This window comes from Centroberyx affinis, unplaced genomic scaffold (genome assembly GCF_046629955.1).
Source record: "Centroberyx affinis isolate AG114_WGS23_722 - 3 ecotype Tasmania unplaced genomic scaffold, CSIRO-AGI_Caff_v1 ptg006640l_1, whole genome shotgun sequence".
Taxonomy (NCBI): Eukaryota; Metazoa; Chordata; class Actinopteri; order Beryciformes; family Berycidae; genus Centroberyx; species Centroberyx affinis.
This window is the reverse complement of record NW_027283368.1, coordinates 14,175-40,417: the sequence shown is the minus strand read 5'-3', so window position 1 is coordinate 40,417 and position 26,243 is coordinate 14,175. Positions and strand designations below refer to the sequence as shown.

The 26,243-nt window shown below is 42.1% G+C and overlaps 1 protein-coding gene across 1 annotated transcript in view; it reads right to left on the bottom strand.

Annotated features, from left to right (window-relative positions):
• LOC139638900 (tomoregulin-2-like) overlaps window positions 1-25,988 on the bottom strand; it is a gene marked incomplete at both ends in the record, with an annotated part of 46,944 nt that extends 20,956 nt beyond the window's left edge. Inside the window, 2 exons of the mRNA XM_071512932.1 lie at window positions 13,740-13,766; window positions 25,859-25,988. Coding sequence (XP_071369033.1) covers window positions 13,740-13,766; window positions 25,859-25,988 — 157 coding nt within the window. The remainder of the gene's footprint in view (window positions 1-13,739; window positions 13,767-25,858) is intronic.
• Between the last annotated feature and the right edge of the window lie 255 nt (window positions 25,989-26,243).

The following is a 26,243-nucleotide window of genomic DNA, read 5'->3' as shown; positions in this document are numbered from 1 at the left end:
CCGTCCAGGCTACAATCTTATCATGGGCTTCTGTATTGTGAGCAGATGGGCCTATGGAAAGCTAAAACACTGCTTTTTCACACTCTGTGGCAGATAGCAGACTCAACAGGAATAGCTAGCCAGGCAGGGAGCAACTCTAGCAGGCGACTAGCGGAAATGTTTTGCGCTCATCATGGACTTTCAGCATCCGACAGCAGGTAGGCTCGTTTCACATGCTCCCTTTTCATTTTGCTTTTTCTAAATCATTTTTTAAAGCACTTTTTTGATGTATATCCCTCCCTGTTTTGATGTATATCCCTCTGAGACACACACAAAAAAACATATGTGCATAAGCCAGATGTGATGCCACTAGAGTACGTATGAGTCCAGTCTCTTGCTCAAAGGCACTTCGGCAGGGGTGTACACACTGGCTATGGCAGGGATCAAACCTGTGACCTTCTGGTTACAGGATGCTCTCTCTACTTATTTGGCCACCCTGGGATTCTCCACCATTTGAATTCCATATGGAATGAAGGTAACTAATCTTCATCAGATGCTTAAAAACAAGCAAGCGACCGAATACAATCGCACTTTAAATGAACGAGAATGCATACGCAATAACACACACACCTATGCACCTGCACGCACACCTTCTCCGAGCAGACACCCTCGTTCCCCCAGTGTGGAGACTCTCCTCTCCTTGAACAAACACACACCATGGTGATCTTGGCACGGCGGCGCCCCTTCTGTCCTCCTCTCTCACCTCCTCGCTCCATCGTGCGCCCGTGGCACAAAATCTCAGGAAATGTCAGCTTCCAGCCTGCGACCGCGCCGCGCCAAACGCTGCCGGTGCCAGCCGGCGGCCCACTGAGCCCCGCCGTGCCACGTCTAATCTTGCCACTAGCCCGCGGGGGCCAATCTCACACCGCTGAGTTTTGGAGAGGAGCCTTGGACAGCCGGACGGCGGGTGAGTGGCGGCGGGGGTTCGGTCTCCGGGGGTGGAAGAGGAAGAGAGCTCTAACAGCTAATCGCTAATCCTCTGTGCAGAAGAGGACCAGAGAGGATCGGCCAGGGCTAAACAGAGAGCTACAGAGGATAGAGGGGATGGGGAGGAGGTGGAGAGAAGGGGGGGGGGGGGGGGGGGGAAGAGCCAAGGCGGAGGGGAGTGTTGGGCTTTTGGAGGATATGAGGGGGGAAGAGAGGGAAGAGGAGGGGAAGCAGGAGGAGGCGTTGGTCTCTTGCCAACACGTCTGATTGCACAGATTCCTGCACTGTACCTAACAAAATTCCAATAAAGAAAAATGAAAGATATCAGAACCGCAATTTCTACAGTCACCACTGCATGTAATTTATGCAGTCTACTTTTTTACCGTGAAAAAAAAAAAAAAAATGAGCCACTCACTCCGCTTAGAGATTAAATCAGGAATGGACTCGAGGGGAATGTACTCTTCAAGCTCAGACATAGCCTTGATCTGACATTGAATGTCTAGTCAGTCAATCCTCCCGATCACCTTGAACCGGGGTTTCAAACAAACACCTGACTAAGACCGGTCCCTGAAGAACTCATCAGGCCGAGCAGAGTGCAGCCTCCAAGCACAAGCCTCTGCAAAGGCCAAAACGTCTTCAAAAGCCGTCAAAAGAAAAAGCACTGAATAAATGACAAGTTGTCAAGTGATTTCAACTTGTTTCCAGACCTATCAAGCTCATTTCATGATATTTTTAGTCAAAGTATCTCACTGCACTGCCAGATAATCTTGCTGTTTTCAATAAATTTCACTTGATGCTAAAATGACTTCTATCAAGAAATCATCAGAAATCATCATCAAGTAAATGTCCTGAAAAAAGATACATTATCCTGAAAATCCTAAAATAAGCTTGATAAGTCTGGATACAAGATGAAATGACTTGTCAGTTTTTGCAGTGAGAAAGGCATTTTTAGGCATTTGTTACTTACACACTCGTACCCACATTTGCTGCATACATAAGGAGAGATGGGATGCCACATAATGAAAGTCAGGCACTGCATTCAAAACCTATTGCGTGTACCTGGTACTCTAGGGGGCTCCTGTCTGAGGCACGTAGGCTCGCAAAATCAGTACCTTTTAAATCCCTTCTTTAAAACATTTTTATTGATGGAATTGTTTTTGTTTTTTTAGCTTTATTTTAGCTTTTTATTACTTCATTATTTCATTCTTTTATGCAGGATTTGCCTGTTTTATTCCTTTCATTCCTTGTTTTTCACTGAGGTCTGACTTTTTATTAACTATCTCATTGCTTTAATTTATTATTGTTTTCTAAGGGAAAACTAGGGCAGAGGCGGCACTCCAACTGTAAAAAAAAAAAAAAATATTCTGACCATTTTTTTCTTTTCATAGCAGCCATAGAAGCACTTTCAAGCAGCCACCACAGTCTCTCTTTCCCACATAATTACTGGTGCGTCGTTATAAATTGTTTGCTCATCAGCCTGCCTGTCCAAATAAAATATACTCTGAATATTGCAAAGCATTAGTAACACCTCCTATCATCCTTCATTGATTTCACCCATTAAATCCATTTTATTCACAAAGGGGAGATTTAGATCAAGAGGAAGAAGCTGGCGAGGAATTTTAAGCCTTGAGATGACATTGATTTTGAAAAAGGGCTGCAACTCAATATTAGGTAAGTGCTGCTAATATTTGGTTCACTCAGTGTATATAAAAGGTTCAAAGCTGGTCCTTTTCTCACACTTTGATATTTAGAGGCTTTTGCTGAAACAGCAAGTAAACTCCTCTTGTTTTTCTCAAAGTCCTCACTTCATCACGCGGCACTTTTAATCTGAGCCCACTTCCACACTGTTCCCGCAGATCCAATTTCACAAAGTAAACAAACACGTTGACTGTCCCTCCACCGACAATCCACCATTTCAGTCCCTGAAATGATCCGTTTCTCTGATGTAAACAAACCGCTAGCCGCGCCAGGCATTCCCAAAGCACAACATATAACTCCTACTCCCAGCTATAAAAAACAACACAAAGCCCTTAACACGCTCACAGAGTTTCCCCCTCTTCAGTGCCACTAGGGATTTGCCGGCTCCTCCTGAGATGGTCTTTAAACCCATAAATAAACAGCCTTCAGATGTTTACATATGGAGCACAACACTATCGAAGGTCTCCGGAGAGCCAGCGCAAAGCTCATTTACACTGTCGATGACAAGAATCGGGGAAGGAGCACCTTGGTATCTGACAATATTGAGGTTAAGTAGAAAACATTACAGGTTGGTGTTCATGTGAGTTTTGTTTTGAAGTCACAGAGACAAAGAGAAAATCTGTGGAGTCAAAATTAAAGAAACAAATAGCTATATTTTGGGTTTTGTAATTTTTCCACATTCTATGATATTTTATTTTTTTACAGCAAATTGGCTGATCAGGATCTATAGGCAAAAATATTAGATTACAAAATCTAACTTTTTTCTTTTGGAAATAACAGCGTCTACTGGATTAACTGTGTTATCTTTTCCTTATTGGCCTATAAGCACGTACCATGTCAAGATTGTTAATGGTAAGTGTAAAACAAACAGCACTGATCTAGCCCTCTGTTTTCCCTCTGCCCTCTGCATTCATCTGGTATTCTGTGGTTTACCATAGCAATGGTCTCTTTGCAGTTTCATATCAATAATAATACGAGAAGAAACAGCTACAACATGTCCGGCTGACATTACACTTCAGCTGTGATGTAATTGTCATGTAACATGGCCTGTTCTGGGTTATTGCTTCATCTGAACATCACCAGCATGATTATTACTGCAATTATCTTTAAGTGAATGAGTAAATCTACTTCTTTGCGGTTGAATGGGCCACAGGAGAGGAACCAATCTTCTGTTATAGGAGCATACAAGTCCAGTAGTCTATAGGACACGACTCAATCACAAAGCATTAAACCCTGAACCAGCGGTTAATACCTAGCAATACTGTATGAATGAGTGTATGCCCATTAAGTACAATGGTTGAATTATTCGTTCTTCTTTCTTTCTTTCTTTCTTTCTTTCTTTCTTTTGCTCTCCCTTTTCTCTTTCCATACCTGGCATTGAGGCCAGCATATCTCTGTGAGCCCATAGTTGAAATTGCTTCGCTAGCATCACCCAGACAAACACAGTCTCTAATGAGCTGCGCTAGCTCGCTGGTGACAAATGAAATGACAGCTGGCACGATTACAGAAATCTGGGACTTGACCAAACTGCAACTTGTGGAAAATGATCTAAGGAAAATAAATTCTAAAAGCGACATCAATTGAGCTAGCAACCACTAGCTAGCAACGGAAAAAAAAATCCCAGAAGCAAATCACCATAGTAACTGAAAATTAATCATGTTTTGAATGAGCTGGGTGTGCTAAAAATAATGGTAGTTTTTTTTTTAATTCAGAAGCAGATAAATGAGGCTGAGGCTGGACTTGTGTGGTAGTTTTACAAATGTTTATATCAGGCTTACATACAAGTGCTTACAAGTGGCATGACCTGAAATCCCCAGGGAGCGGCCAAAGGGCGGGTGACTGTCTCCACTGGTGGTGCATGAAGGATTAGGAGCTTTCGTTTATCTGGGGCATATCTATCTACTTCCCTGAGTGCAATCTCTACAGCCATGACAGTTACACTGTAGAAGACCTAGCCTGGGCACACAGCAGATGGTTATGGCAGAATTTGACTGAATATCTCTGCTGATATATGACAGTATGTCCAAGAAGATTTTTACAATACAATCTATAATTTATTTCATTATCCAAATTTTGGGTGCTTCCACATTATGAGTGTGACATTTGTCAGTATGAGTGTGAGATTGTTACTTGAACTTTTTTGGCTCATCCAGGGGTTGATTGGCACGATCTGTACGTTTTTACCTTTTATTATCCGGTCAGTAAGAAGGTTCACAACATGACTGTCGGTTCTGGAAGTTGCAGTTCACAGCAACAGTAGCTGTTTTATGACCCACAACTGCGACAAACACACACAAGCCCAACCACCCACCCATCCGCCCACACACACACACACCACCGCTCAAATGCCTTCCTCCAGTATGCCCACCTGACTCTCCTGTTCCCTCGGCTAATCCTGGTCTAATCCTGCCATTACAGAAAAAAAAATTCCAATCCTGCCATCTCTCTATCCCAATATCCGTCCGTCACCTCCTTTTCCACGGGCCCCGTTTCTCCTCACGCTCCGCCTCAGCCCCATTCCATTATTTCAGGATGACAAAAAATATATAAGAATAAAATCCCTGATGCTGGAGAGAGCGACAGGCGGCCCAGAGGTGACCCCGCTCTTCTCATCAGCCTCCACCACCCCCACCCCACCCCACCTTTTCACTCCGGCTCCACTGATAGCTCTGACACACCGCGGCTGCCACCCGCCACTCACATTCCCTTCACACACCCAATACCCCCTCCCCACCCCGCTCACCCCACCTAACCCATCTCATTCAGAGCCCCTGCTGTGCACACACACATGCACACGCACACGCACACGCACACGCACACGCACACATCCCATCAGCCACGGCAATTTTAATAATAATTTCAGAGGTGGACAAGGTCCCGTGGAGAGATGGAGGAAAAGCAGAAGCAGTGGAGGTGAGAGATGGCGAGAGAGAGAGAGAGAGAGGGTGAGGGAGAGCGAAAGTGTGTAGATGAAGGGATCTAAGGACTTTGCTTTCATCTCATTTGCAGATCCTATCCTCCTCAGTCTAGATTACGGCATTATCCCCGTGCCAAAATAAAGGCTTATCGGCCGAGCCGTTCCCATGCACGCCGCCTGAGTGTAGAGACAGTGAGATGGATCTGTTTTACGGTGGGGGGGGGGGGGGGTCTATCTTGATATACATCACAATAAACTTTATACGCTGCCTTTCCATTTCCACATGTGCCGCGCTCTGTGAGGAATGGGGCTGTTTTTGTATGCAGCGTGATCACCGGCACACAGCCCTAAATCTTCCGTCTTTGTTGCAGAAACATCAGCTTCATTTCTACTTATCAACTGAATATAGAATAGCTGGCGTTTGGTAGATTTTTATCCAAAGTGACTCATGTAGCGGCGAATGCAGAAATCTCCAGCGTAGCCGCACTGGGAACGAAACACCTCACCCTTAGCTGTGTGAGCGTCATGCTTTAAGCCACTGGGCGACACAGACCAACATCTTTTTGAAAGGCACAACTGAGACCCCTGGTTGAGGTGAACTGGCTGGATCCATGCTTTTTTGGGGGGATTTTCCTTGTTTGTTTTGTTGTAATGAAACGCTGCTCCCAGCTCCCAGATGTGAATGTGTGTGATTCTCTGTTGGGTGTAGGCGGATGCTGTTAAAAAAATACAGAGCAGCAAACATTCAGCCTTAGCGTTACCTGTTGGTCTTTAAGGTTACGGATATCGGTGCTGAATGTCAACTTCAGTGAGGCTCCGACTTTTCAACAGTTTCATACGGGGCTGGGAGGCTATCTGCCCTTCGGCTTTCACCTGGCTATTAGGGTGGAACATATTGGCTAGATAGGTTTTGTGTGTGTGTGTGTGTGTGAGAGAGAGGGAGAGAGAGAGAGAGAGAGAGAGAGAGAGAGAGAGAGAGACATGCAGCATAGAATGACCAAATAGAGGACACACACAAACACACACACACACACATGGGTGGGCTGGCAGTGGCAAACCTTATCGCTATACCACAAAGTGGGAAGATTAGATTACTCAGTTCCCTAAACCTCTAACCTGGTTACCATGGCAATACCATGGGGTAGCAGGTCGCCATTGTGGAGGCTGGAGAGGCAGGAATGGACGGACGGAGCGATCACCAAGGGAACCACAGGTCAGTTGGCTATTTCAGTCAAACCTCACCTCCCTCTATAATGGTGGCAGGGGTGTGAAGGAAGTAGCTCACTGTTGTATTGTACTCTATTCTATTCAATTAACGCATGCGATACTAGAACTCATGGGGCTGTTAAAGCAGCTTGTATGTTCTTTTTTTATCTGTTTTTATCAGGAGCAGATATCAAAGCAGATATACTTGTAGAGTTCAATTTTTGCAGCAATCCCACCCACCCATTGTAAGTTGATTTAAAAAATTGATGAAGCTAATATCATTGATAAATTGGGCATCTTATTAGACATCAGTTTACATCTTATTGAGTATGGCATATTGCTAGTTGTCACAAGCAGATCCTTTATTATGGCTTATCAGGCAAGGTTTTCACATTGGTCAAAAATGAGTTTATAGGACCCCAGGTGGAGTGAAATTTGTCCTTCGATCGTATGCTTTACTTTTTCCAAGATCATGAATAACACAAAATTTCTTAACCGCTATGAGGCCTTCGGAGGATTTCCAATTACAAAAGATTCTCCTGTGGAAGAGCAATGAGGAAAAGACAAGATTGTTTTTGCATCTGATCTGTTGGCTGGTCACTAAGTGGAACTCCAAAGATGGCACTATAGAAATAAGGTTGTAGGTCTATACTCAATGCTTCAGAAAGGCTTCAGAACATAGTAGACCAGCAATCGCACAAATGGAGGCAAGGCCAAAACATGTGCGTTAGATTTGCTGTTACATGTATGTTGGGGTATATCTTTGATAGTTTCTCCTTGGACAGGTGAATGCGATGTAAGACCTTGAACTGAATAATAAAGAGTCGTGCACAAGAAGCACTACTGTTTCTCTCTAAAGCGTAGCCCCAGGTGGCGTCAAGGATTTCCACCTTTCCTTGATCCTTTCAATGGATGTGTCTTTAAGGGATACAGTGAAAAATAAATTAGCGAGACAAGACCTTTAAGGTTGGAGTTGGCCTCCATTATGGCCTCAGTACCAGGGAAAGATGGGTCATGGGTTCTGATAAGACGACGGACTTGAAAATAACGAAAAAGGCTTGAACGAGGTAAGTTGTAAGGTATTACATTATAAAGCTGGAAAAGGATGCAAATCTTTTAATTTGATAAGACCTAGTCTTTTCCATGGTAGAAAAGTCGATTCCTGCATAGGCGACTTAAGTTGGAGAGTTCACGTAACTCAAAATGTGACCGAAACTGGGACCAGATCCTTAGTTTGTTTATAACAATTGGATTTGTCGTATATTGTGATGTGCGGATAGGGAGTTTACAGACGACTACAGCCGAGATACATGATGAAATACAAGACCTGGTTTCGCTTTGACACCAGTCAGTGTCGGGGGATTGTACCCAATATATATACGATTTTCTGTGTGTGTTTGCTGCCGAATAATAATACAATAGATTTGGCAATGCTAAACCATCCTGAGATTTATACCTTTGTAGGAATTCCTTGCGTAGTCTCGGGGTCTTGCCTCCCCAGAAAAAATGATGAAATGAGCTTATTGACGGATTGAAAGAATGATTTAGGGAGGAACACTGTGAGACACTGGAATAAATACAAAAATGTAGGTAAGACATTCATTTTTATGCAGTTGATCTTGCCTGTAAGATAAATGGCTAGTAAGTTACATGAAACCCAAATAAAAAAGCACTTTTAGCTATTTGAAATAGTTTGAATAGTTTCCGAAGTACCAGAAAAGACCAGAAAGACCAGAAAATGGGGCCAACACGGTCATATGTGCTTCACCAAAATATGGCATTGGTCTTAATGTCTGCTGTATATTGGTTTGATGACACATTTCAGGACATAATGACATCACACATTCAGCAAGTGCATTTGCCTAAAAAGGTTTTTGCATTAGGCCTAAAGTATAGCTACATGAAAAAGTTCCTCTATGATTTTTGATAGAATATCTTGAAGAGACAATAAAATGTCTCATAAGTGTGTAATAATAATTGTTTAGTGCAACCTCACTGGAATCAATATTCAGCGAGACTTTTTCAAAGTGGCCATTATTGTGTGTTGCTGCGTATTGACCGAGGGAGATCAATTGAAATTGAATTCATAATTGCTCAGTAGTGGAGCCTCGCACTTAATTCAAATTAATGAAGTACCTGCAAATCTATAGTGTTGTGGGTTCAGAATGATCATTTGATTAATTACCCCAATCAGGCTATGGTATTTCAATTAAATTAAGTGCAGTGTTTATCCCTTCATTAGTCAACACTCACGTACAAAATTAAATGCATAATGCATGCTGGTGACAGGGCGCAGTGCATGTGCAGGTGAACACGCTAACATACACACAGACATGTAGTCTACCTAGGCATGTATCACTTTACCATCAACAATGATGGATTAAAAGAAGAGTGATTTACATATTCTTCATAGTAATGAAGGATTATTGCTTGATCATAAGTCTCACTCTAAATGAATGTCGGAAATAATGAGAGAGATAGAAAGGAAATCAGATAGGAGAGATGACTGAGTGAGAAAGAAGACTTAGACGAATGCCTTATCAATACTGATAATTAGACTATAGACTATCGCGGTGCTCTCTACCCGCCGCTGAGCGCTCGTAATGGAGTCGTTTTTTTTACCATTCAAACAGAAAGGATGGCTCTAATAAGTTACGGGACATTGTTTCGACCTTGACAAAGCACTTCATCTGGATAACAGTTACCCTTCTAAACTGCAGGGGAATTAGGTCACTTTGATGCCACAAGTCCACAGAGCATGACAGGGTTTGGCATCATTGACTTTGGGGCTGGAGGCAGTACAGTTTCTTACTGGTTCCTAACCAGTGTTCTAGTTCCTGTTTTTATTTGGGTCTAATTTAAGTCTACTAGAAGATGTTCATTCTAACATTAGATTCACAACAAAATTGAAAAAGTTACAGGGAAACACAAACCTAAAATAAATTATGGTCTTTTTAAAATGATAGTGGGCAATTTAAGTAATTGGTTGACAAAATCAAACCCTTACAGACTGGATTTTGTCATATTCAATGACGAAATCCAGGTTTTTTTTTGCATGGAAATGCACTTGGACCGGGAGTGTTACTCAAGTACTGAAGAAATCATTTAGGTTCAAGGCTTCGGCCTCCCTTTGTCCTTCCATGATCTTGCGGGTGCAATTTGATTTCTCCACTGTACAATTTGATTTGGACAAACGTCAGATTCTGACTAAGGGGGCCATGTGACCAGATTGATGCCCCAAGGGCAACTCCATCCACAGTTGACTTGTGTTTGTGCTTATCAGATAAAAACAACCCAACAACAGTAAACACACACACCAACACACAAGTGCGTGCCCGCTCACAAGCATGGACACACACACACAGGCGTCCATACTAGCCTGCGTTTGCCACACACACACTCACACACACACACACACACACACACACACACACACACACTCACACACACAGCGCCTCAAACTGGCATCCACGCAGGTCTGAGCTGACCAGAAGCCTATGTGTGTAGATTTATCATTGGCCATTAAAAGACATTTGATTTTTACTGGGAGGGCTCTCCACTGCTGGTCCCTCAATAGAAGCCTAGCCCACCTTTTATAACCGCTATCTTTAACCTTCTCCTGTGCTCATAAAACAGCAGCAGCTCTCCTCCTCTTCCTCCTCTGCCCCCCACTCCACCCTCCTCCCCCCCTTTCCTTTTGTCTCCTCTATCTTTCCATCTATTTCTACCTCCGCTATGATTCTATCTTTATAGGGTATGTTCGTGTTTCTCCTCCTCCTGCCCTTGCCCTCCTCCTTTCCTCCATCTATCCCTCCATCCATTCTCTACCCCAAAGCTATTCTTCCTTAATTGTCTTCTCTTCCTCCTGAATGATCAATTCGTTGAATTTATTTGACGGTTTCACATTTGAGAAAAGGGACAGCTCCAGAGCTTCTGCTTCACGCCTCCCAGAGCTTTCAAAAAATGAGTACTCAAGGTGAGCTTTCAAGAAGATATTCAGAGAAAACCTTGCTACCTTGTTTTGAGAGGTTCATGGCCTATTTTTTAAAGTCTTTAATCATAGCATATCCTTCCTCGTTTCCCTCCCTGATATCTCTTTGTCCATTCCTAACAGTTAACTGCTATCCTTCTCTCTTTTTTAATGGCCTTTCAGCTTTACCAGATGCAACAGAGTGGCTAGAAAGAAGGCACCAACAGAGTATGACATCAAAGCCCAGATTCAGCCAGATTCAAACCCACAGTGTTGCAACTAGTTTGTGGTCCTTTGTCTGCTGAGTCACAAGGATCCTCCACAAACAACAGAGTTTGAATTCAATGCAGCAATGTGGCAATAACTCAAATATTCTCATTACTGTGCTCAGAGAATGTATTTGGAAATGTATGTTTAATTTTGTTGTTCCTCCTTATCCCTGTTTCTTATCGCTGTCTACCCTCCTTTCCTCCCTCCATCTCTCTCTCTCTGTATCACTCGGCTTCTGTTTCCTCTGTTCTGTTATCTATTTTCCTCCTCTCCTCCGGCCATTTTTTTTGTCTCCCCATCTCTCTCTCTCTCTCTCTCTCTCTCTCTGTCTTTTTCTGGTTGACCTAGCGACCAGTTTCATTTCCGCTCATCCATCCATCCGTCGGCTGTCTGCTGTTTGGGGACTAATCTCTTTTCAAATCACTCTCTCATAGATATTTGGTGATGCTCAATGCATGAGAGTTAATGAAGAAAGTGCATGGGTAAACACACAGACAGAGAGACGGGAGCGTGTAAATATACACACAAATTCAAATGCACACTAACAGATGAGCTAGGCGACCAACTGTGTGCTCTCTAGGTTTGCATTAGCGCTGGGTCTTGTTAGTCAATTAGCCAACAAATTAGAGTCTTAGTTGAATGACACATTAATTGGTTTTTCATGATTCATTTGTATGAGCTAGTTGCTGGAAAATCACAAGCACATCGCAGCAATAACATTGTATACATTGTATTCTCCCATCTTCCGCAGTTAATACACATACACACATATACCCTCCTCCCACACACACACACACATTCACACACACTTTCAGTCAGTGTTTTTGACACCTCCCTTTCTTTCTCTTCTCTCTTTCTCTTCTTTCAGCTCACTTATTCAGTAGCTGGAAATGATGCCACATCTCCAACAACTCTAGCTTGTGTTAATTGCACTGCAAGACCCCCCATGCCCAACACACACACACACACACAAAAACACACACATGCGGGTGCACATACATACACCTCCCTATAAACAGACACCCTGCATACAGACACATGCACATACATACTCCCTAATAGTACCAACTTGAACAATGCAATTTTCACACCCAGACTGAGAAAAAGTCCATTGTAACACCCTTTCTCCCAGAGGTGTGACATGGGAGACACAGGAGATTATGGTTGCGTGATCCTCAGTGAAGACAGGGGAAGAAAACGAGTCTTCCTCGCCTCACGCACATCATCCTGCAATGGCACTACTGTTTGACACCAGTCGGACCTCAGTGGGAGTTCAATGTAAATGTGTTTGTGTTTTGGATCTGCTAACTGGACAACAACATGAGCCTTCGTCAGATGAATCAATTTGAATTGATGGGAAAGATCTCTCCAGCCATAATTGATTGGTAAGTGAATCATGCAGATCCATGGTGATAGTGATTTTTAAAAACACACAGTACTGTTTCTTCACTGCTTCACGCTTTTATAGCACCTCTCAGCATAGTTTCTAATTTAAGCTGGCCTCCATCTATCTACACTTATGGTGTAAGTAACTTGGCCTCCATCTACCAGGACCCAGTTTTAGTAAGCTGGCCTCCATCTACCAGCACCCAGTTTTAATAAGCTGGCCTCCATCAGCACCCACTTTTAGTAAGCTGGCCTCCATCAGGTATCAGCATCCAGTAGGTATTACTGTAGTAAGAAGGCTTTCCTCTAACAGCACTAGCCTATTGATCATAGCCGGCCTCCATCTACCGACACAAGTTTTAATTTGGGTGAGCCTTCATTTACCAGCTCTTAATTATCAAGCCGGCTTTCATCTCCCAGCGCATATCATCCAATTTAGCTGCATGACCTTTGATGCATCATTCTATCTCTGTCCTTTACGTCTCCAGCTGTCTCTACTGTTCTGCTCTAACTCTAGAATATACTTTTGGGTGGCATCCTGATTCCTACGTCCATTCACAGATGTTTTCCGACATCCATGAATGGGAGGAGTTTCACACAGTTCCCATTATGTTTTAAATAAAGTTTTCATTTGAGTGTTCCACTAAGTCTCTCCTGACTGAAATGCAGCTTATGTGTAAGCTCAATAAGGAAGACTACCTAATACCCAATCAGAGTCAGCCAACACTTTCCCTCTTTTCTCACAGAACCAATCATCTAAGTTGCTGTGAGTATATCCATGTCACCTATTATGCTATTGTGCTGCTCATGGAAGTACTGTATGCTGTATGCCTCTGTCATTCCAGTCGCTGTGCTTACCTTCGCACTTCCTCCACGCCCCCACCACCAATGTCAAGGCTCCAGAGGGATTACCCAGGGGGGCGGGGCATCTTGATTCCAATGTCCATTCACATGTATTCGTGAATGGGAGGCGTTTCACCACAGAGTCTACATCAAAGTCATGTTTTAAATAAAGTTTGCACTAGCCAGTGTGTTCTGTTGACGAGTGTTTGCTGTGAAAATGGTGATGGATGTGATTTTTTACCATCAAATGAAGTATTTGCTTATCTGTGTGTTTTTCTGCACATCTCTGGTCATAAGTTGCAGGGGTGCAGGACTGTACAGCCCCGCAATTTTCACATCTAAGTTTCATAATGAATCATAGTTTCACAATGAGTACAGAGTCAGCTACGGGAGAATAACATTAACATGCAGAGCATGTAGAGGAGGAGGAGAAGAGGAGGAGGAGGAGAAGGAGGAGGAGGAGGAAGAGGTGAATAATCTTACCATCGTCTCCTGATCCTGAGCCGGCATCTGTGGAGGAGAGCAAACACAGTTATTAACCAGAGGCTCACGCAATCACAGATGAGCTGAATGAGTGTGTGTGCACCTGCATATGTAAGTGACTGTGTGTGTGTGTGTGTGTGTGAGTGTGGGACTGTGAATATCTGCTTGGGAATGTGTTTGGGTGTGTGTGTGTGTGTGTGAGAAAGAGAACTGATAGCTATGCGTAAGTGTTTGTGCATGTGTGGGTGTGCTGGTGTGCGTGAGAGAGGCAGAGAGATTTCTCTAAAGACAATGCAGAAAGAGAAAGTGAGAGAGCGCGCTCTGAAGAGAAAGACAATCCAGAAAAAGAGAAAGAGGATGAGAAAGAGAGAGGAAGACAGAGAGACGGAGTGCGCCCCAAGGCCCGGGGTGCATCACGCATCTCCCCATCCTGTATAGCGGCACATTGATGAAAAACAAGCCTACGACCCGCTTTCCACTGTGGAATCTGTTTCCCGGTTCTTCGCTATGCGTTTGCGTGCTAGAAATTCCTTCTGCGTGGCTTTCCCGCTGAATCCGTGTAAAGCTTCCCTCAAAGACATTGAGCTTACAGAATTGTTTAACGATACGGCTGTGAAAGGGATACCGATGAGCACTTAGAAGAGCAGGCAGCGCGGTAACGTGAGCCGCAGCACAAAGCAATCTGCTAAAATGCCCAGGGCCGGAGACTAGACGCAGGGTCCCACCAGGCTCTGGAGGGATAATAGCTCGACTCCGTATGAATACCCATGTGGAAAGGGTTTATAGGTAGAGGTGCACCAACAGTATCGGGATCGGCGCCGACGCAGCTCCAAAACACATGGGACTCGGGTCGGCAAATGAAGCTGTCCTGATACCGATACTTTAATGACATAAGCTTTGGCACGATAAAATACTTTTTCCGACCAGAGGAAAAAAAAAAAAAAATGTCTGCAGCGCGGCTGTTCTTCGAGGTCAGTGAAGCAAGCTGGCAGCTGTGCCAAGCCAAGGTGTCTCTGTCAGCGGTGAGAGAGGAGAAGAGGGGAAGTAAGCCACACACAAACAGAATAAAACGAGTAGAAGTGAGACAATTCTGCCTTCAAAATGAGAGTATTTGTCACTGTCACTGTTGGGAAAAAAAGAATTAAGTACTGTGGTAAATATATGCTGTGAACAGGACTGCGATTGCATTTTTATTTCCCACAGATTCCCCCATTACATGTATTTTGATATGTTTATTTTTATCTCAGTACTTTGTAGTACTCAAAAAACTTCATAAATAAAGGTTTTATTTTGTAAGGTTTGACCGTACGTCCTTTTTGTTATTTAGACACTGGTAGGTAAAGTTGACTGAAGCTGCTTTTTGTGAAAAATAACTTTCCGCTCACATTCAACAAGCTATATCCTCTAGCTTATTTATGTAGCCTATTTTCTATTTTATTTGATTGATGAATGTTATACAATGATCAGTGTATAATGTGATCATCATGTAATTTTGATGATGTGTTTTAATGTTGTATCTATGTTATTCTGATGATTGTTGGAGCTTGTGTTGCAGAACAAATTTCCTTGAGAACGGAGAAAGTTTTATCTTATATTATCTTATCTTATCTTATCTTATTAAAATATAAACAAAATTGATGCACTTGTTCCAATAGGCCTACTATACTTGGTATCAGTGCACCTCTGTATACTAGAATCCAGAAAGTTTCCTACATGCTTCAAAACTGGGATAAATAAAATTAGCAAAAAGTGTTTTATTTCTGTACTCTAGTGTGAAGGCCACTGCCATAAACATGACATCTAATCTGAATTGTTATGATAAATCCCACCTATCTGGTGTTCTAGTAAAATACATCTCAGAATCATTTGCAAACACTAACCGAGGTCAGAGGTCTATATGATTCACAGTGAACTTGTGAGAAATGTATGTTAGCAAACAAACATTTGTCTACTGGGAAATGATCAGCCCTGAAGCATTATGTGATGGACACCACTGAGTAAACTACTGTTAGCCTGCTTAAAGGAACCAGCCAAGATACCGCAGCGGGTCTCAGAACACATGCATAGTCTTTGCAAATGATTTGAAGTTAGTTGCTTTACATTTCTGCATGGAGACTCCCCTCCAAAAAAGCACAATTTAATTGACCTTGGAAAATGTTCAACACTTAATGCTCAGTGTTTCATCAAAAGGCTGAGCTTTGGGGATCAGGCTGAAGTCTGGAGGAGTTCATGGGAGATCAATAAAAACCTTTACTTTAGCATCTCCCTGCTGTACAAGGGCAGAGGTTTGAAGAGAGAAAGATGGGCTTTCGAAAAGAGAACAAGAAGGGGAGGCAGATAAGCAAAAGCTTATTTTTCTGCCTGCTTGCCTGCCAAATAAAGGATCACAATGGAAAGATGCCGTGTGATTTTACAGTGTCATCGGGAAAAGCTAGAATACTCCACGCTTGCCGGTATATTGTTGATTCAATTCATCATAGAAATTCAATCGATCACTCAAAGATAAAGAAAAGTAATGGTGAGAGGCAAAGAGGAGTAGGGGAGGAGAAAGACAAGACAAGGAGGGAAAATGGTCACATCCACAGACAGCGGATGATTAAAGTGTCTCTTTTTCAGTTTGGCTGCAATTGATTAGGAGAGGAGTGGAGAGGAAAATAGAGGAAACTTTCAGGGGAAATGTTATTAACCTTACTGTGCTGCTTACACCTGAGGCTAGGTTGCATTACACACACACACATACACACACGGCTGCCCACCTACACACACATTTTGAGGGTGAGGAGGATGCTTTTGGAAGCTGCTTTCTAGGCATGACAGTTAGGGTTCAGTGGGAGGGGATGGGTGCAGTATCGCTGGCAGATACTCTGCCTGGCAGGCAGCTGAGTGTATCAGACCTCTTCTGGTCCCTTGTAAACGTGATGTTCATGTTTTAATGGGCCACCTTGACTGTGCACACTTCTCATTCTTATTCCACGGCTACACTGAGTGTATTTTTCTTTATTTTTTACTATTTTTCACATTTTAGAATAACTATGAAAATACTAAAACTATGAAATAACACAGATGGAATTATGCAGTGACCAAAAAAGCATTAAAAACAAATCCAAACCATCTTATATTTTAGATTCTTTAAAGTAGCCGCCCCTTTGCCTTGATGGAAAGGCAAAGGCTTTGCAAAGACATTCACACATAGGCATCAACTTCACTATTTACATTTGTCTAAAAAACTCTCACGCACATAGCTAGGTAAACTGTAATAGTTCTACCTTTCTGTGCAATATTTGCAACAGCAACATGAGGTACATTGTGTGTTTGTTTCATTACATTTGGTGAAATTGAACTGTGGCACTCTACAAATCTAAACTTCAATTTTCTTTGATCTTTTTGGGCAGTTTCACATGGTACTTTTCACATGGATAGATGTACGGGGCAATTTACAGCAGATCATCAGGTTTTTGCTGTTTTGAAATGATGTTTCATCAAAGCCTAACTGAGCAGGTACAATTTCACCACAGCAGGAAAGGCAGGCTATTTAATCTGCTGTAGTGAACACACACGTTCACTATTTTACCAACCAAATAGCTTTTTAATAGATTGGTTGGTTATGTGCTTGAATGGCAGACAAGACACACTTTCCAGCCGCAACCAAAATGTACCAGAATTTGTCTGGTTGCTGGTATTAATTTTCCTCCCTGATTGTCACCATAGCATACTTGGGCGTGGCAATGAGGCTTGGTGGTTAAAGAGACTGTCCTACCAGCTCCAGGCCTGACCTCTGGCCTCTGTGGAGGGGGGCAAGCGAAAAGAGAATCTCCCTACAGTGATCAATAGCATATCACATTATCATTACTCACATATCACTTAGAATACAGTATTCTACTTGCACAGTGATTCTCATTCTGTCAGTCCACCGATACCTGACTCAGCTGCTCAAGTAGTCAGTGAAACATATGGCTCATGTCATCTGTGAATGCTAAGGCAGCACTGCAGACCCACCAAATTGTGATTAAACATGTCATCAACATTTTAACAATGTGTCAATTAAACCTTCTCCCACCTTCCCCCTTAATGACTTCCTCTAAGTTGCGATATTCACTTTGTGAAGTGAGTTGGAAAATGCTATGTTAGCACTTGCCTTAGCTTAACTCTCTCCTTTGGGGAAAATAGACTCCCTTTGGTTTGTTTCGCTTCGCTAGGCTAATGGTTAACTGCTCCTCACTGTGCAGGGCCAGCACTTGATGTAATAGAAAAGTGGTCCCATCCTGTGCTAATCAGCTTTCACTGGCTCTTTATCGCTGAGAGCTCTGCCTGTTATCCCGCTCTAGATCAGGACTTCCTTATCTGCAGGCAACCTGAGGGTAATAAAAACTGGAATAAACTGGAATAAAAGAAGTGTAAAATGGTGTCTTCATCTGACAGATGTCACATTGGAAAAATCAATATTAAACCTCAATTACAAACAAACAAAAAAACTTAAATGCTGTGAATACAATATACACTCAGCGAGCACTTTATTAGGAACACCTGTACACCTGCTTATTCATGCAATTATCCATTCAGCCAATCATGTGGCAGCAGTGCAATGCATAAGATCATGCAGATACAGGTCAGCAGCTTCAGTTCATGTTCACATCAAACATTAGAACAGGGAAAAAATGTGATCCCATTGACTTTGACCGTGGCATGGTTGTGGCACGGGCTGGTTTGAGTATTTCTGAAACTGCTGATCTCCTGGGATTTTCACACACAACAGTCTCTAGAGGCTACACAGAATGGTGCGAAAAACAAAAAACATCCAGTGAGCGGCGGTTCTGCGGACGGAAACGCCTTGTTGATGAGAGAGGTCAGAGGAGAATGACCAGACTGGTTGGAGCTGACAGAAAGGCTTCAGTAACTCAGATAACCTCTTTACAACTGTGGTGAGCAGAAAAGCATCTCAGAATGCAACACGTTGAACCTGGAGGCGGATGCCACTTTGGTAGCCGGTTGACATTGAGCTGAAAGCTGATACTTACCCAGTATTAGTAAGGTGTTCCTAATAGTAAGTGCTCGGTGAGTGTATGTTACCGTCTGCGTTGTATGATACTGTGTATGACCTTGGCCAGCCTTTGCAAGATGATTTTACTTGGGGACAATAAATAGTATGCTATGCTAATCATGTTTGTCCACGCCTCAGTGCCATCACATGGCCTGGAATTGGCACCTCAGCAGGCGTCCTGTTTACTGTTTGGAAGGACAGCAGACCCTAACGTCTGGCCTTTTGGCCTCAACAGTGTCCAACAGGGCTTATGAGACGACAGGAGCCGTGCCGTCAGGCGGCTGTTAGGCTTGTTTACTGAGGTAAACATCAATAAGGATCCTCCTGGTCCGTCATGTACAGTAAACATGGGAGCAGAACTGCAAATGTAACAACCAGCTGGGAGCTGACAAGAGTCTGCAAAGGTTTAAATCCCCGGACTAGCTGGAAAAATCTGGATGGGGAAAGTGAATTACTAATGCTCTTCCTACCCTTATCAACTGTGGAGGCGATCTTGAGTGAGGCTCTTAACCCACAATTGACTCCAGTGGAGTTACAATAGTGGCTGCACAGGGCCGGTCCCAGGGGGACACTGCTGGAAAAGAGCATTCTGTCCCTGGATAAATAAAGGTTAAAAACATAGGAGACAAGGGAGCCAGTGGGAGGAGCGGTCAGCACTTCCAGATACTCTAGGTAGCCAATAGCTGACTTGATATGAAATCAGTAAAATAATCACCACATTTTCTGCTTTGATGAATGTTAATACAATCATTATACAACTTGTAAGAAACTGTACAGAAACTTTCAAGCTGTCTTCAGAAAATACATGGCTGGATGATGATTCAGAAAGTCATGGTCATTTGTCTCACAGCCTCATCCCTCTCCTCAACCCTCTCCAAAGAGACATAACACTGATCGTAAAGGTGCATCAGCGGCCTACACTCCGTCTTGACATTCTGTAACAGAGTTTCCCCCCAGGATATCTGTGTCATGATCTGTCTAAGCACACCAGGAAGGGAAACAAGTATTGGCATTGGCGTACGGTCCACATACATCCATTACGCTGTGTACTGCTGCCTCTAATGGGATTCTGGAAGATGGAAATGGAAAGGAGGAGAGGCAAAGAAAGAGAGAGAGAGATAACAAGAGAGTTTTGTTACATGTATTGCCTGGGTACAGTGGCTTTGACGCTTGCACTCCTTACTATTGGTCGCTCGTATACTGTCAATCTAGAAATTTAAACGTATTCCCCTGCACTCATTTTAAATTGGTTTAGGCCGGAGTGTCAGCTAAATGCCTAAAATGTAAATGTGAAATGTAAGAGAGAGGGAGTGGTCCGGCTTGTAGTGGAGCTAGCAGAAAGGAAACAGTTCAGAAGTAGCAGCCTGTCACACTTTTCCACATGGAAGGTTTGTTGGTAACACTTGGTTATGTAAGAGATTTACACGGCTCACTCAGAATAAGCTTGTGTGTTTAGTGACACTTTCACTTTCACTGGAACAGCTTCTTTATACATCTGCAAGACATATACCGGTATGATTATATAAATGATTTAAGAGAAAATGTCCCTTAGATCAATGCCGTTTTCAATGAACTGTCTTGAGAATGATTCAGCATTTTTTTTTACCATTGACTGTTCTCAATTTTCTGCACTTTCATAAAGCACAAAACTTATAGAAATAGCAGTGCTTTTACAAACATAGACGGTCATTGTTTAAGTATTGTGTGGGTCTGGGGGATTTTCTATGGAAGCTTATTGCATTCATCTTGGAAAAGAAACACAAGGCTATCTCATAATAATGAGATCGTTTCTTGTTATTATGAGAAAAGGATCTTGTAATATTCAGATCTTTTCTCATAAGGAAAAGCTTTTTTTTTCAAGATGAATGCAATATACTTCTGGAAGTTTCATTTTCATGTTACATACATGTAGACGCCTCTGTTCTTTAGCTGACCCTGCACTTTGTCCTCCCTGTGGAGGCGGGCTAGCACTTCCCTATGGGGATTAATACACACACACACATGCACACACACATTATAACTGTTGATTGCTCATTCATGAATGTGTGAAAAATCCTCACGACGGTTCCCTGGGTGTTGCAGGGTCATGACTCAGCTGTAAAGAAGTCATGCTTGCACAAATGCATAAAATAATTAAGCTGTCATTGTTCCAGACCGGAGCTTGAGTAGGTGTGTGTGCAACACCATTTCACACCATTCTGAACACATATTACACCTCTCACTTTGTTTTTTCAGGGGGGAACTCAATTTGCCTCAAACTCATTTTTTCCAAAACATTATTTCTGAACAGGAGATAAACTGTGAATCGAGATATTTTGTCTTGAAACCTCCATGTCCCAAGGTGCTTGGTAAATCATGTCTATTTTTTTTAAGAGAGTGGGCAGTCCACTCCTTTTGCATTTAAATTAGTTAAAATTGTTTAGTCTTTTAATTTGTGTTTCATTTTTTGTCTCTGAGCCATCGATGTGCTGCATATTAGATTTTTTTACACCATTTTGAATTTCTTGAAAAACAGTTTCCCCCTCAGGCCTTTTAATTTATTTACTGATTGGTCAAAGGGATGACTGCATCATTTGTAGATAAGGTAGTATGATGCCATGTTCAAAAACTGAAGTTCAGATCCCAGTTAGATATTCGTTTTTAGAAGCTGCTTTTCAATTTCTCACATTTTCCCACCCAAATTTACATAACCACGCTAATTAAAACCAGATGAGTTGCATGGAAGCATTAAGCAGTAGCATGCCAGTCATCCAACATACAAGATGACGCCACTACTCTATACTTTAGCACTGTAGAGAGTAAGAGAGCCTTATAATTAATACTGTTTGTTTGCCTGCTTTTTGTTATCTGGTATAATAGAAGACAGCTGTAAGCCTCACAATAAGATGGACTGGATTTCCTTGGTTTTCCCTGCACACTTGTATATTATCCATGCTTCTTTTATATTTTCTCACAAGAACCTTTCAAAAACTGACAGCTTCAGTTTACTGTTCCCACACAATAAACATCCACAATATTTGTTACTGACCGGCCCATAGGGTGACTGCATCATTCGTGGGGGACGGCTTGTTTACTGTTACCTTGTTGTAAGTTGCTCTGGATGAGAGCGTCAGCTAAATGCCAGAATGTAACTGTACATGTAAACTGAGAAGCCGAGAAAGGAGGGGATGGAGTTTCTCCTGGGCCATTGGCATCACAGACACAGCCTTTCTGCCAAAAGAAGGCGAGACCAAATATCCCTTTTGTTGCCCCAGCACTGGGTTCTCAAAATTAACTCTTACCGTGTGGAAGAAAGGCCTCTCTTTGCCCCTTTCTCCTCCAAGATAAACCCAAACGCATATCACACACTAACGCTATCACATTTTTCATACACAAACCACAAACAAGCCATTTACAGAGAGGGGGAAGCTTTCATGTGACTGAAACTAAATGTTGATGTGCACACGCCCCTGTGACCTAACACACATATACAATTATTGTTACTGCAGTAACATTTCCACTTCAATTTCCGCATGCGTTTCCTTCAAATGTGCAGACTGCTGCTGAGCTGTGACCATTCAAGGGCCTTTAATGGACTTCAGCCTGCTGCCTGTCAGTGGGGGTAACTGAGTCAGCGACTACTCAACTCAAGCCAGCAGTACTATCTTGCTCAAGCAGTGATTCACATACGCCTCAGACAGCCATCATCGCCTTGCCAATGTATTCACACATTCAACTAAGCACATTATTCAGAACATGACTCATCAATATGGTACAAACAGAAGTGGAGGAATTCCTTTGTAGGTGCCATGGGATGCTTTTTGAAGTTTTTTTATTATCCCTTTGGATGGAATCCATATTTGTCATCCTGATTATGAGGATGAAATGCATTACTAAGGCTAAACCTAATTATACATGTTCCAATCAAAGAGGAAAAAAAGGGAAAAGAAAACATAATCGCCACCTGCTTTTGTATTTGTGTAGATTAGACAATTGTGAAATTTAATTACAAATTAAAGATAGCAATTAGTTTCTTCCAAAACACTGCAAAATTTTTATAATAAAATTTATATGTCATCACCTCCCCATCAGAGCATGCTATTCCACAAATCTCATTAACAAATGCTGTTTGTTGGCAAAGCTCTGGCTCACAGCTGTGTGTCACTTACGCTCAGTCATCAGGATGTTGGAATTTCATAAATTATCTAATTTCTAGTATTCTACCTATAAGAATGGATTAATACAACAGTTCCCAAACTTTTTACAGACAAGTTTCTTTAATCTCCTACTGCATATCCCCTGCAGCAATAAAGGCAGCACACTCAAATGTTCTTGTTTTAAAGACAGATACAGAACACTTTCAGCAGAAAGTGAGTAATAAATTTGGACACTATGATGTATGTCCAAACTCATTACTCGCTTTCTCTTGTGCCATAATCCAGGGAAAACATCCAAATCCAACACAAATATAGTCACCTTGACAACCCCATACCTACAGTCAGGCTTATTTCTAGGTCACAACATTACCCAGTAATTTCTAAACTTGCTATTGGTCTCAACAACAACGGGCTAATGGGGCGGCTGACACTTTCGGGCTGAAGCAGTCCGCTCAGCAGTTGAGAAATCAAATTGTATCAGCAAACAGTAAACTTAATCATGCAAGATAATGATAGGAAGGGCTGAGAACGGGGTATGACTATCCACCGCTACTACCTTAGCTGTGCCATCACTTGTCATATAACTCCCATCTTCAGATAGAATTTCAATATTTCAACTTTTCAGACAGCAGTTGCGCTTCTTGTTTGTGTGTAAGTGAATATCCGATTGCTTTGATGTGTCTAAATATATATACATATTGTTGAAATTTCATATCATATCTTCTCAAATATGTATGATGTCACATCACTTGCTGATCAGCAGGGAACTCTTTGAAAATTTAATCTAAAAGACCCGCATCAAAGAGTGTGTGTCCGGATTTAGCCAAGAGTGACCAGAATTGGCCAAGGTTCTGCTACAAGCCTACTAAGAAAACCAATATACCAGCAGACATATTACTAAAAAGCAGGGGAGTACAGGGAACAAGGTTATACCACCAAACCAACATAGGAGCAAACATACTACTAACTAGGGGAGGGTTTTAAGAATAAGGTTACACTACAAACCAATATGCTACACCCAGTATACAAACAAACCACTATACCAGCAAACACACTACCAGCAAACAACATACCAGCAGTAGGCTACAGGACTAACAAATACATCAGCATGCTAACAAACCAATATATCAGCAAACATACTACCAACAAACAATATACCAGCAGTCATAAGGCTACCAAATACATCAGCATGTCAACAAACCAATATATCAGCAAACATATGACAAACAAATGCTAACAAACTAATATACCAATATAGTGACAAACCAACACACCAGCAAACACTCCCTACTCTGTTACACTCCAGAGTATTTACTTCAGTGACTTTGTATCCCAGTCAGTATGTTTTCTCCTCAGTCACAGCCACTCGGTGGTTCCTACCTCTACCTCGGAAATAGCCTTCACTGCTCAGCTCACGAATGCCTAATTCACCTATTAGTGTTGAGGTGGACTTTGCTACAAAACTTCCACACCTCCCACTCTTCTGCCTCCACTGCCAACTCAGTATACCTGAGCATCTTGCTTTCGTATGCCTCACTGCATGTTCTCCCATAGCACTGTGAGGTCCACAAAGTAATTTGCTCTTAAATATTTGATCTCCTCTAGCTATGCTTTAGGGGAATTATCAGCATGGTTAGAACAGCACTGCTTAGATGAAACTGTATAATGTATAATTATGCTTAATGTGTTTTTAAAGTCGGAAAATAAATTAAATCACATCAGACCCATCAGAAGAATCAGAAGAAAATAATTATTTCCTCCTGATGATGAGTTCTTATTAAGTAAATATATAATATAAATTGTTTTCAGTGCCAAGTTTTTGTTATTAACAGTGTTGATGAGAGAAGTTACTTGTTACATTTATTGTTTTTGAATATAAAGCATGTGAAAATACATCAGCAAGAATTTGTAGAAAAAATATAGGGTCTGACATTTTGACCACAGTGTATCATTTCTGGGTAGGCAGCCACACAGTAACTATCTATTTGAGAATTTGCTACATGCAGTATTAACACTATATGCTCTTTAGCATTTATTGAAATGCTCCTTGAAAAGATAAAAGGATAAAAGAGTCAAAAAAATTCTGTAGAAACTGTCACAGCCATCAAGTTGAAGTCTAGAATTTAAATAAAATGTGTGATTCAGTCGCTCAATTTTCTGCTGTGTTGAACATGGCTCTCGACAAAAGCCCTATAGTACAATTTGGCACATACAATATTTAGACTAGATGCCTTTTGACATTTATTAAAATACTACAGAACTAAAATATCATGGCCATCAAGTTCCATTCTGCTTACTGTATTGAATTTGAATAAACAATACGATTAACTCGCTCAGTACTCTGCATTGCTGAATGTGCATCTTGGCCACATAATGTCCTTGCTTTTTTATTTAAGGAAACAATGAAATCTGGATCTCTTCAATGAGAATACTTGTCTTTGTCGTAGTTGTCGTTTGTGTCAGATACACTGAACCTGGGAAGACTGCCTCAAGGTCTACAGTTTAAAGATAAGTTGCAATATTTCTGAATTTTGTACAGTTTATTGATATTGTACAGTCGCTAAAGGACCAAGTAGTAAGAAAGATTTATGTTCAAATCTCATATCACACATTATATGTAGTTCCGTTGATGCAGAGCTTGATAACTGAGCATACTGAATCAATTCCTTATTACTACTGAATTCTATCCATTGGGAGCTGCTGTATAGATATATTGATTATTATTGGTTAACCCTAAGAATTCTACTATTTAGACGTTGCATTTGATGCATTTTAAATTGTGTGAGGCTGACATGAACAGCAACCTGACACTGACATGGACAACATTTGCTTTGCATCACTTACATGCTTACAGGAAAATGTACAGCAAATGTTCTGTCTGTGTCTGCTTGTATATGTATTTGTGTGTCTGTATCTGTGCGAGCGTCTCATGTAAATGTACGTACCGGCAGGACAGGCGCCTTCTGAAATCACAAGCACTTCAGACTGCTGCTTGCAGGCGTCCCTGCGCAGGAAACACTCGTTCTGGTAGTTCTGATTGTTGGAGCCGCACACTGGGACGTAGTCGTTGTTGCACTGCAGAGAGGGGAGGAGAGGAAAAGGGAGGAGAGATGAGGATAAGAGAATACAGAGGGGAGGATAGACAACCCATGGTTTAGGTCATCTCCAGTACGTGATCTGTATGGCTGTGATTCAGAGTTGGCACACCTAAGTCATGCACCTACATCCTTCAGCCAAGACAAAAACTATGTGAGACAAGATTCTGACTTGTGCCAGGAGCGGCGCAGGGGAGAATATTTAAATTGCTCCTGTCTCCACCTGTCCACTGGG